Source organism: Dendrobates tinctorius, unplaced genomic scaffold (genome assembly GCF_039654945.1).
Source record: "Dendrobates tinctorius isolate UK_male_01 unplaced genomic scaffold, ASM3965494v1 ptg000162l, whole genome shotgun sequence".
Taxonomy (NCBI): Eukaryota; Metazoa; Chordata; class Amphibia; order Anura; family Dendrobatidae; genus Dendrobates; species Dendrobates tinctorius.
Genome location: NW_027361829.1, coordinates 74,036,265 through 74,049,424, shown reverse-complemented (window position 1 = coordinate 74,049,424; position 13,160 = coordinate 74,036,265). Strand labels below are relative to the sequence as shown.

General features: G+C 45.8%; 1 protein-coding gene across 1 annotated transcript in view; it reads right to left on the bottom strand.

The window, feature by feature from the left end:
* The window catches only part of LOC141052558 (transmembrane channel-like protein 2), a 362,090-nt gene that overhangs the window by 24,243 nt on the left and 324,687 nt on the right, over positions 1-13,160 (bottom strand). Inside the window, exon 18 of the mRNA XM_073549810.1 lies at positions 887-965. Coding sequence (XP_073405911.1) covers positions 887-965 — 79 coding nt within the window. The remainder of the gene's footprint in view (positions 1-886; positions 966-13,160) is intronic.

The following is a 13,160-nucleotide window of genomic DNA, read 5'->3' as shown; positions in this document are numbered from 1 at the left end:
GTGTTCAACCCCACAAGTTTGAACAGAGGGGGGAGGTATGTGGTGTAGTTACCACTATGTCAGCTAGGGGGCGCTGCGTGGGTGTCCCAGGACGGGTGTACAGGCACATTCAGTGTGGTAACAGGAGCAGGGTCCTAAATGACCATTATGGGTCTCAAGGTGGGTGGCCTTGGGATGCAGGCTCCAGGGTGTATTGATCAGCAGAGGTACTGCTGATCTTTCTGTTACACTGTGTCAGGGAAGCCTGTGTGTGTCTATACAACCTTTAGTGATGTCATAGTCATGTGATTACCTTTGGGTGTGGTTACAGGGCTATGTAATTGAGGTGTTTGGCACATGTGAGAGTGTGAGGGAGTCTGTCTGAGTGTGGACAGACTTCCATGTGTCCAGGTGGGACACTACAGAGAGTGTATATGGGGAGGACTACAGCTCCCAGCATGTGCTGAGACTCTCAGTCCGAGTCTGAAGCCACGGACATTTCTGTTCCTTTGCCTGAAGTGAAGGTTACATTTCAGTGTTATGCTGTCTATGGTTTATGGAGTAATAAACCTGGTGAAATTTTAAAGGAACGTGCCTCATGTTTGTCTCCCGCTGCACCTAAGCGAGTCGAATCCCTACAATATATTTTCTAATAAACATATATTTTAAGGGTTATATGGTCACTAGATGTTTGTATAGACTATCTCTTTTCTTCTTAAATGTAATGATTTGTTGAAAGTGTTTACATTGTGGAATATTATGCATGGAAGTATTGATGCCATTCCCCTTTTCCTCCCATGTACCCCACCCCCTATCCCCTTTTTATTTCTCTACTCCTGAACCTTTTAAACTGTTTAAATAAAAACTTAATACAAATCTTTGAAACAAAAATAAAACAATATCTTACCATCTGCATTTTCTTCTTCAAATCTATGTTTGCTTGCTGATAGGCTTTTGATACAGCATTCAGGTAATAAATTGCTAATCTGAAAGACATATTTGTGAAAAGCAGTGATTAGTGACATTATTTAAATAATTAAATTTAAAAAATGTGGACCCGTGGAAGTGCACGCAGCTCGAAATAGCTGTAGTCCAGTTTTGTCTCTGTACATTTCTCCCCCCGCCATAATTTTGAATAAAGGACTGCCTCAGGAATGGTGAGTGCTACTCATTCTTTCCCTCTGGACATTTTGTTGCACCATTTTTCTTGGTAAGCACCCAAGTTCCTTTTTCCTCCGGAGTTTCATGGAGCTGATTAGAAAGGCACACCTGTACTTTCCTCGGCTTAGTTATTATTACATTCAGTATACAATGGCTACAGAACTGTAAGACTATCCTTGAGGCTTCTATACAGTTGAAACCAGAAGTTTAAATACACTATATAGAACGACACATATGCATGTTTTTCTCAATATCTGAAATGAAATCAGAATAAACCTTTCCCGTTTTAGGTCAGTTAGGATTACCATAATTATTAATAATTGCCAAATGCCAGAATAATGAGAGAGAATGCTTTAAGGTATTTTTATTACTTACTGCAAAGTCAAAAGTTTACATACATTTCATTAGTATTTGGTACCATTGCCCTTAACCTGAATGACTTGGGTCAAACATTTGAGATATCCTTCCACAAGCTTCTCACAATAGTTGATCGGAATTTGGGCCCATTCCTCCTGACAAATCTGATGTGACTGATCCAGGTTTGTAGGTTGCCTTGCTCGCACCTGTTTTTTCAGCTTTGCACATACATTTTAAATAGGATTGAGATCAGGGCTTTGTGCCACTCCAAAACATTGATGTTGTTATCCTTAAGTCACTATGTTACCATTTTGGCAGTATGTCCATTTGGAAGGCCAATTTCCACCCAAGCTTTAACTTCCTGGCTGTTGTCTTGAGATGTTGCTTCAGTATTGCCACATTATCTACTTTTCTCATGATGCCATCTATTTTATGAAGTGCACCAGTTGCCCTGAAGCAATGCTGCCACCCCCATGTTTCACAGTTGGGATGGTGTTCTTAGGCTTCTAAGCTTCTCCCTTTTTCCTCCAAATGTAGCGATGGCCATTATGCCCAAAAAGTTGACTTTTAGTTTCATTTGCATTTGCAAACAGTAATCTGGCTTTTTTATGTTTCTTTTGGAGTAATGACTTCTTCCTGGCAGAGAGGCTTTTTAGCCCATTTTGATACAGTTCTCATTTCACTGTAAATATTGACACCATCTTACCAGCTTTTGCCATCATCTTCACAAGGTCTTTTGCTTTTGTCCTTGGGTTAATATGCACATGGAGGACAAAAGCATGTTGATCTCTGGGACACAGAACCCGTCTCTTTCCTGAGTGGTATGATGGCTGAACATCGCCATCTTGTTTGCAATTGCGTATAATTGTTTGTACAGATGAACAAGGCAACTTCAGGTATCTTGAAATTGTACCCAAGAATGAGCCAGACTTGTGCATGTTCACAATTCTCTTTGTGGTGTCTTGGATGATTTATTTAGACTTTCCCATGATGCTACAAAAAGAATCAGTGTGTTTCAGGTGTGCATTAAAATACATCCACAGGTGTGTCTCTAATTAACTCCTTCTGTTGTGAACACTCTTGATCTGACTTCTGAGTTTGGGCTCCCTCTGGTGGTTGCTGCACGTACTGGAGCTGGTCGGGTTGACAGAAGTCCATCACCTGAAGACGAGTGGAAGTCAGGTGTTATAGACTGGGAAGATTTAAGTGAACAAGCTTCCCTCAGTTGCTGCTGGTGATTTGGTTTTCTTCCTGTGCATCTTGAAGTCCGCTTGTCCCCTGCTTGGTCCTGCATCATTCAGATAAGTTATTTGTTTGCTGGAATCTTTTGCATTTGATCCAGTTTTGCCTTTCTCTGCTTTCTGCTTTGCTGTGTGGGTTCAGCATTTTTCCCTGCTGGGACAGGTGCTGGACCCCGTTCCATATGCCACAGCCTATGTCAGTCTGTTCAGTATTGCTAATCCCCTGTTATAGCAGTATCTTTGGTTTTGCTTCCAGTTTACACCAGAATGCTGATCTAGTGGGGGAGGTGGTGTGGCCTCAGTATTTTTGCATATCAGACATGTTGGATTTTTTAGGGTTTTTGCATAATTGCAGACAGTATCTTTCCTATTCTGTGCTATCTAAACAGTTTGGGGCCCCATCATTTGTTTACTCTATTTTCTGCCTGTTTGTGCCTCATCTTATCTCACCCGCATTATATGATTGGGGGCTAGCTATACCTTTGGGGTTCTGCTCCGGGGCAGTTTATCTTTCCTCTTTCTTGCTTTAGGCTTAGTTAACTCTTTGGCTGTGCCGAAGCATCTAGGGCATCGCACGTACGTCCCATGGCTAATTCTAGTTGTGTTGTTAGGTTTAGGGGTTTGTAATTCGCTACTTTACCAACCTTTCTGGTGTTCTGGTTGCCTAGTTTATTTCCAGGCTATCCTCCTCGGTGACCTAATCATAACAGAATCACCAGCCTAAACTGTAGATTCTAGGGTACTCTAAAGAAGGAAAAAATTGTAAAAAAAAAAAATAAAGTGTCAGAATTTTTTATATATTTTTTCCTCTTTTTCACTGGGGGCCATAGGAGGATTTTTTCTTTAATGGAGACTAAGAAATTGTCCGATCGTGTTGAACAGCTCGCTGCTGAAGTTCGGGGAATTTCTGCCTATCTCGCTCAATCGTCAGCTGTAGAACCAAAAATACCTATTCTAGAAGTATTTTCTGGGGATCAGTCTAAATTTTTGAACTTTAAGAATAATTGTAAACTGTTTTTTGCCTTGAAACCTAATTCCTCGGGGAACTCGGTGCAGCAGGTTAAAATTGTCATCTCCCTGTTGCGTGGCGACCCCCAGGACTGGGCTTTTTCTCCGAACATAACTATGATATGGGGAATCGGGAATTGTTGGCTATGAAGTGGGCATTTGAAGAGTGGAGACATTGGTTGGAGGGAGGTAGACATCAAGTTGTGGTCCTCACCGACCACAACTACTTGATCTATCTCGAATCAGCCAAGCGATTGAATTCTAGACAGGCTAGGTGGGCCTTGTTTTTCACACGTTTTCATTTTGTGGTCTCCTTTCTTCCAGGCACCAAGAATGTTAAGGCGGATGCCCTCTCTAGGAGTTTCTTTGCGGATTCTCTTGATGTGACCGAGCCTACTACCATTATAAATGAGGGTGTGGTTCTTTCCACCATTTCTCCCGATTTGAGACTAGCCCTGGAGGAATTTCAGGAAGACAAACCTGAAAGATGTCCTATGGGGAAATTGTATGTCCCTGACTAGTGGAGGAGAAGAGTACTGTCTGAAATTCATTGCTCCGTGTTAGCAGGTCATTCTGGTATTTTTGGTACCAGAGATTTGGTGAGTCTGTCTTTTTGGTGGCCTGCCTTATCTCATGATGTCAGGAATGTTGTGGAGTCCTGTGGGACTTGTTTTCAGTTCAAACACTGTTCTCGTTCTAGTGGTTTGTTAATGCCACTGCTGGTGCCCAGGATGCCATGGACCCATATCTCAATGGATTTTATTTCTGATCTCCCTGTCTCTCAGAGAATGACAGTTATCTGGGTGATCTGTGATAGATTTTCTAAGATGGTCCATCTTGTACCACTCTCAAAGTTGCCATCTTCTTCTGAGTTGTTGCCCTTGTTTTTACAACAGGTGGTTCGCTTAGACGGTATTCCTGAGAAAATTGTGTCTGACAGAGGAGTCCAGTTTGTTTCCAGGTTTTGGAGAGCTTTTTGTTCTAAACTGGGAATTCAGTTGTCTTTCTCCTCTGCATTTCACCCTCAGACCAATGGGCAAACTGAGAGAACAAACCAGACTTTGGAAACCTATTTGAGATGTTTTATATCTGCTGATCAGGATGACTGGGTCTCAATTTTGCCCTTGGCCGAATTTGCTCTAAATAATAGGGCTAGTTCTGCCACTTTGATGTCTCCTTTTTTCTGCAACTTTGGGTTTCAGCCTCGATTTTCTTTAGGGCTGGTGGAGGCTTCGGCCTGCCCAGGTGTGGATTCTGTGGTAGAGAGAATGCAGCAGATTTGGGATCAAGTAGTGGATAAGTTGTCTCACTCTCAGGAGAAGGCCAACGGTTTGCCAACCGGTATAGGACCATTGGTCCCCGGTTTAAAGTGGGTGACATGGTTTGGTTGTCCTCAAAAAATATTCCTATGAAAGTTGCGTCTCCAAAATTCAAGCCAAGGTTCATTGAACCTTATAAGATTTTGGAAATCCTTAATCCCGTTTCTTTCCGTTTGGCTCTTCCAGGAACGTTTAAGATTCACAACGTTTTTCATAAATCTTTGTTGAAAAGGTTTGTGGAGCAAGTAGTTTCCATGGCTGCGTCCCCTGATCCTGTATTGGTTAAGGGTAATCTGGAGTATGAGGTAGAGAAGGTATTGGATTCTCGTCTGGCTAGACAGAGACTCCAATACTTGGTCAAGTGGGAAGGCTATGGTCAGGGGGATAATTCTTGGGTGTCTGCTTCTGACATTCATGCCAAGAGATTGGTTTGCGCCTTTCACTGGGCACATCCTGATTGGCCTGGTGGCTTGGAAGAGGGTTTGGTGACCCCTACTCAAGGGGAGGTACTGTTGTGAACACTCTTGATCTGACTTCTGAGTTTGGGCTCCCTCTGGTGGTTGCTGCACATAGTGGAGCTGGTCAGGTTGACAGAAGTCCATCACCTGAAGACGATGAGTGGAAGTCAGGTGTTACAGACTGGGAAGATTGAAGTGAACAAGCTTCCCTCAGTTGCTGCTGGTGATTTGGTTTTCTTCCTGTGCATCTTGAAGTCCGCTTGTCCCCTGCTTGGTCCTGCATCGTTCAGATAAGTTATTTGTTTACTGGAATTTTTTGCATTTGATCCAGTTTTGCCTTTCTCTGCTTTCTGCTTTGCTGTGTTGGTTCAGCATTTTTCCCTGCTGGGACAGGTGCTGGACCCCGTTCCATATGCCACAGCCTATGTCAGTCTGTTCAGTATTGCTAATCCCGTTATAGCAGTATCTTAGGTTTTGCTTCCAGTTCATACCAGAATGCTGATCTAGTGGGGAAGAGGTCGTGTGGCCTCAGTATTTTCAGTATTTTTGCATATCAGACATGTTGGATTTTTTTAGGGTTTTTGCGTGATTGCAGACAGTATCTATCCTATCCTGTGCTATCTAGACAGTTTGGGCTCCATCATTTGCTTACTCTATTTTCTGCCTGAGTTTGTGCCTCATCTTATCTCATCAGCAATATATGTTTGGGGGCTATCTATTCCTTTGGGGTTCTTCTCCGGGGCAGTTTATCTTTCCTCTTTCTTGCTTTAGGCTTAGTTAACTCTTTGGCTGTGCTGAGGTGTCTAGGGCATCGTAGGTACATCCCACGGCTAATTCTAGTTGTGTTGTTAGGTTTAGGGGTCTGCAATCTGCTAAGTTACCAACCTTTCTGGTGTTCTGGTTGCCTAGCTTATTTCCCGGCTATCCTCCTCGGTGACGTAATCATAGCACCCTTCCTTACCGATGACGGAATAGTACGTCATCAGTAAGTATCCCCCACTTTATGGTGGGCTCTGGCGGTGAGCCACGACATGTTAGCTGTTATAAACAGCTGACATGTGCCCGCAATAGGCGCGAGTAGAATCGTGATCCGCTCGCTCCTATTAACTAGTTAAATCCCTCTGTCAAAGCTGACAGCGGGCATTTAACTAGCGCTTCCGGCCACCGGGCCGGAAGTGAGCGCATCGCTGACCCCTGTCACGTGATCGGGGGTCGGCGACGCATTGCTTAGACAACCAGAGGTCTCTCGCATCAACACCCGTCACTGATGTCGGCACTCAGGACCGGAGCTGCGGCTGCTTGTATTTCTATTGGTGCGAGAGACTCGTGTGAGTTTCACGCATCACACATGGTAGTGTGATCCCAGCCTATGTTTAAATATAGGGCAGCCTAGCTTACATTAATGGGAACATGTCAGGTGATTCATGCTGATCAAAACGCAGACAGCATGACTTGTAGACTGGCTGATCAATTGCAGCCAAGTATATTTTTCTCTGAAATGCTCTGGTACTCCTCAGAAAGTATAGTTAGGAGTGTGAAGCTGAGTCACAAATGTGATGCTGAGGCACTACTCACAGACAAGTTATGAGACAGGGTAGTCAAGAGGTCCAGGGTCATATACCAAGAGAGTTTGTCATAAACAGAGGGGTAAGACAAAGGCATATTCACATCACAGTCTAAGATCAGACTTCCAGAAAGGTAGCAATTGAAGACAAAGGTGCTAGGCAAACGGATGGTAAAAGGCAAGGCCCAAGGTTGGGTAGCAAAAGATCATAAACAAGGCTACACATCACTGAGCTAAGGCTATGATTGACAATACTCAGTTACTAATAGCAAGGTAAAGAGCCAGGTAATCACAAAGAATGAGAGACACCTGGAAGAATCTCAGCACACCCCTGCCCTGATTGGTGATTGGACTGACTCCCAATACTGACAGCTGAGTAAGCTCCTGGCTCAGATTGGATGGCTGAGTCAACACTCACAATACTGACAGCTCAGCACACCCCTGCCCCACAGTGGATGGCTGAGCTGTCACTCAAAATACTGTACTGACAGCTCAGCACAACCCTGGGGACTCTAACTGAAGAAGAGACTAGTGCGGCTCCACCCCGTCTGGTTTTTCCCATCTCTATTTAAGGATATTGACAGGTCTCTCCCTCATGTGTGCAATGGGGGCACTGTTTGTGGTCACCTGGCAGCTCTAAAGATGGCTAACACGAACAGGCTTTGCGACAGTTACTCCATTTTCCATATCTTAGGAGTTGCTGTAGCCTTCGCCCTTTAGCTCCTGTAACAGGTATCTGGACTCACATAGAGCCCCCTAGGGATTTTCATTGTAAAGAAGAAAGACGTCAGGTAACACCCCTGCCTAGATTTCCGCAACCACAATCAGATTACGGTCTGGGATCCGTATCAGCTCCCTCTTATCCTTATCCCTCTTTAATCAGATCATAGGACCAAATTCGTTTTCTAAACTGGATATCAGGGTGGTATATAATTTTATTCAAATTAAATTGGGGAATGAGTGAAAAACAGCCTTCAATACACACGCCGTCTTTCTGCACTTTGTAAATGGCATCTTTATTCACCTGGTATGTAGATTAATTGTGGATTTATCTTGATGACATATTAATTTACTCACCTGACCTTAAGTCACATCAGATACATGTCAGGCAGGTCTTACAGATACTCAGAGACAATAAATATTGCGAGGCGAGTAGTGAAATACTCGCCAGGATTCGAGTACCGAGAGTACCGCATTACTCGCCGAGTACCGAATCCTAACGAGTATACTTGCTCATCCCTAGTCATGGATGTTTCAGAGGGTGCTGAGCGTTGTACTGCATCTGTCTGCAGAAGGTCTCAGTTGTTTGCTTTGAAGACTAGCGGCCACCTCCCCTGGTGCTAATGGCCACACATGGACGTGGGTGTTTGTAACTCCCAACTTCCTGTTGGGAGTAGCAGGTGTTATTTCCTATTTGCACTTCTCTGTTGAGGCTTGGAGCTGCAGCAGTCTGCTAGTGTCCTTTGGAGTTTGGAGAGCGTCAACGGTTTCTCTCTGAGTCAACTCAAGCTAAGTGTTCCCTTGTCCATTTTTGTTGCTCTTAGTCTGTCCTACACTGCACGTAACATTATCACCCACCGTTCACATTTGTAAAAGCAAAAAAAAACATGGTTTTCTTTTGGTGTGTTTTTTCTGTGTGGTATTTTTTCCTTTTGCTGGGTCCATGGATCCAGTTGCTGTGCTGATAAAGCAGCTGCAGAGGTTGTCACTGGAGGTTACTGACATTTATTCTGAGGTTCAGCAGCAACGACAGTGGCTGCAGGCTCCTATTGTGGGGGATGTTGCAGGTAGGCGGGTCCAGCTTGAACCCAATATTGCTCTCCAGGACAGGTTTGCTGGGGGTAGGGACAAGTTATTTGTGTTTAAAGAGGCATGCAAATTGTACTTTAAACTGCGTCCTTACTCCTCTAGGCATGAGGAGCAATGAGTAGGAATTGTTATTTCACTGTGGCAGGGGGAATCTCAGTCCTGGGCGTTTTCTCTAGCACTGGATTCTATGTGTCTGCGGTCTATGGAAGAGTTTTTCAGGGACTTTGCCTTGATCTATGATGATCCTGACTGTATTTCCTTGGCTGAAACCAGGCTGCATCACATTCAGCAAGGAAATCGTCCCGTAGAGTCATATAGCTCTGAATTCCATAGGTGGTCAACTGGCACCAAATGGAATTACCTGGCTCTCAGAAGCCAATTCCTTCAGGGATTCACTGAAAGGGTAAAGGACGCATTAGCAGTGTATGAAACTCTTGTGTCACTGGAGGCTGCCATGTCCTTCGCTATTCGGATGGACATCGCCTGAGGGACAGGTGGGTAAGACCACTTGTTTCTGAACCCTCTTTCTGGGACAAGATGCCGATGTTGGTGGAAAGGTCCTGGGGTGAACCTGTACTTGCGGAGTTGGGAGGCACATACAAGTCGCATGTTTTCCCCGATATTTGCAAGAAAAAGGGTATGAGTTTTTTTTGGGAGGAAGGTACATTTTATTGGGGCATGTCCTGCAATCCCAAAGCAAAAAGAGACTAAATTAATCCTTGGGAGCCTTGAGTTTGATAATCAACGGTGTGTTTATCTTCAATCTGCAATTCTCATTTTGTCCTGATGGCAGAGGTGGTACTAGAGAGCATGTCTTAAAAAATGTCTGTGTTTGTAGACAGTGGAGCTGGAGTTTGCTAGAACTCATGGTTTTGTCTGCTCTAACTTTGCTAAACCTCTACCTATTTACTCCATCGACTCAGCACCACTTACACAGAGAACACTGACATAAATTGTTCATAACATAAGACTAAAGGTCGGGTCTTCGCATTATGAAATAATCCCTTGCTATGTCCTGAAGGGTCTCCACACTCCAATGGTTGTGGGTTTTCCCTGGTTGGTGAAGCATAATCCAACTGTGGATTGGCAATCCAGAGAGATTGTAAAGTGGGGAGATTACTATCATGGTAATTGCCTAAACGTTTCCCCTTCTGCTGTATCTACAGGGTCCTTATCGGCATTTTTGTCTGACTTGGAGGACCCTGACCCAGTTTTGTGGAAGGGGGTAGGCATCTTGGCCTTGTACACTGATCTGTAGGGTAAAGTGTTGGATGCTCAGGGGGATGGGGGATGTTATTTGTGCCATCTAAATTGCGCCACAAAGTAATTAGAGCATTTCATAACTCTGCACTTGCTGGTGACCCAGGTGGTAAGGCAACTGTGGACCTCCTTTCTTGTCGTTTTTGGTGGCCGGGGTTGAATCGGGATGTGGTTGAACAAGTGTCTGGCTGCAATGTTTGCACATATTCTAAAGTACCGCATACCCGTCTATGTGGTCCTGTTTCACCACTACCTGTTCAAAACAGCATTAGGAGAGACAGGTATAAACGTATGACTGTCAGTAAATGCGTGCCAGATCCGGACCTGAATGTGGATGACTTTGTGTGGTTGTATACCATGAATTTCAGGTTGAGGGTTCCTTCCTGGAAGTTGGGACATAGATTCATTGGTACAGCAGAGTTTCGTCTTGAGCTACTTTAGGCTCTTAAGGTCTACAACATATTTCACAGGTCTTAGCTCCAGAGATATGTGGAACCTCTTGAGCTCTCACCCCTACCGCCTCCCCCAATTATGGTTGATGGAAACCTAGAGTTTCAAATTTTAAGGATTGTAGATTCTTGCCTCTGACATCATTCCCTACAATATTTGGTGAATTGGTGGGGTTATGGCCCAGAGGAAAGGATGTGGATTTCTGCATCAGAGGTGAATGCCCCCAGGCTGGTTCATTTGTTCCACACCTCTTATCCTGAGAAACCTGGTCTTGAGTGTCTGGAGGCCATTCGTAGAAGGGGGGTTCTGTCACGGATATGTCAGAGGGTGCAGACCATTGTACTGCATCTGTCTGCAGAAGGTCTTAGTTGTTTGTTTTGCAGACTAGTGGCCACCTCCCCCGGTGCTAATGGCCTCACCTAGACCTGGGTGTTTATAACTCCCAATTTCCTGTTGGGAGTTGCAGGTGATATTTCCTATTTGCACTTGGAGCTATAGCAGTCTGCTATCATTCTCTTGGAGTTTGGAGGGCGTGGGCATTTCTCTCTGAGTCTACTCAAGCTAAAGCCCCCGTTACACACTCGATATCGCTAGCAATATCGCTGTAAAGTCACCGATTTTGTGATGTTGCAGCGATATTGCTAGCGATATCGCTGCATATGATACTTACCTCCGACCGGCTCCCCCGCTGGTTATTGCTGATCGCGCGAGAAGCTGCTGGATCATTTCTCGTCGGTCACTTCCTGCTGGGCTTCCTGTGGCGCCGACAAGCGATGCGTGGAGCCGGGCGGGAGGACGCAGGATCGCCGCGTCTGACAGGTAAGTAGCGATCCCCGTCCCCAGCGATGTCGCTAGTGAGATCTGCCTGTGTGGCAGCTCACTAGCGACCACCTAGCGATGCACTAGCGATCCTAACCGCGTCATATCGCTGGTCGGGATCGCTGGTGCATCGCTAGGTGTAACGGTGCCCTAAGTGTCCCCCTTGTTTCAGTTATCCTTGCTGTCTTTAGTGTTAATGGGATTAACTAGCGCTCATCCTGACCTTCCAGGAGCAGGGCTTATTGCCAGGGACACTCAGGGATTAGATATCCTGCTCAGCGAGAGGTGCGGGACCTACATAGGGACAGTAGGACAGACATCAAACCTTTGATGACGCTGCGATAATGTTGTGGTCTCATGAGGAATAGGGACTGCTACATTATCGTGAGACCGCGACGTCAAAGGTCTCGCAAGGCATTACTGGGAATGGAAGCATCGCTGAGGCCCGGGAAGGCTGCGCGGGACGCTGGAAGGTGAATATAACACCATTTTTTATTTTTTATTCTATTTTTTACAGGGATATGGTACACACAGCCTGGAGGACAGTCTCCTCTCCTCCTGACCGTGGGTACCATCCGCAAATGTTCTGCTTACTTTTCGTATGGTGGGCACAGCCACATGCGGGAAGTAAGCGGAACAATGCAATCCTATCGCCGCGATAATGAGCATGCTGCGTATTTTTCCACAATGCGATTCCACCGCAGGAAAATCCGCAGCATTAGCACAGCATTGCAGAATCCCATAGGATTGCATGGGATGCTGTTTTTTTGTGTTTTTGTGGCAAAATCACGCGTTAAAAAACGCTGCGAAAATGCAAAAAACGCGACGTGTGAACGCAGCCTAATGGGCAAACTGAATGTGTTAGCCAGAATATTGAGACTTATCTTAGGCTACTTTCACATTAGCGTTTGGAGGCGCAGTGGACACTTGCTGTGAAGCTCTGCCCCCTGCTGCACCTCCTCCGGTCAGCTCCGCCCATGGGTGCATGCCGCTGCATGCGGCCTGCATACCCTACCTTTAGCATTGGGTACGCAGGATGTGCACAGTTATGCTTTTTGCCGCCGCATGCGTCCTTTTGACGGTGCGGCGAGTGCTCCAAAATGCAACATGTTGCATTTGACACAGCGGCATGCGCCCATAGGCGAAGCTGACTGAAGGAGGCGCGGCAGGGGGCGGAGCTTCACGGTGAGTGTTCGCTGCACCTCCAAACGCTAATGTGAAAGTAGCCTTAGGTCCCCGTCACACATAGCGACTCACCAGTGATCCCGACAACGATATCAATGTGTCAGGATCGCTGGTGAGTCGCTACATGATCGCTGGTGAGCTGTCAAACAGACAGCTTCACCAGCGATGCCGAGCGTGCAGCGTCGCTGTGTACTTTAGTTACCAGCGCGCTGATGCAGGGAGCTGGTAACTAAGGTACACATCGGGTTTCTAAGGGGCGTGCATTACTTAGAAACCCGATGTGTACCTTGGTTACCAGCTCCCTGCAACAGCGCGCTACTTACTAAGGTACACATCAGGTTTCTAGGCACAGCGCGCCCCCTTAGAAACGCGATGTATACCTTAGTTACCAGCTCCTGCTCGCCGGTCGCTGGTCTCCCGCCTGTCACACGCGATGCGTGCTGACCAGCGGGAGACAAGTGACCCCAAAAATGTCCAGGGCTTCCCATCAACGATCAGCGATACAGGCAGGGGGGCCGATCGCTGTCACACACAGCGATCTCGCTGGTGA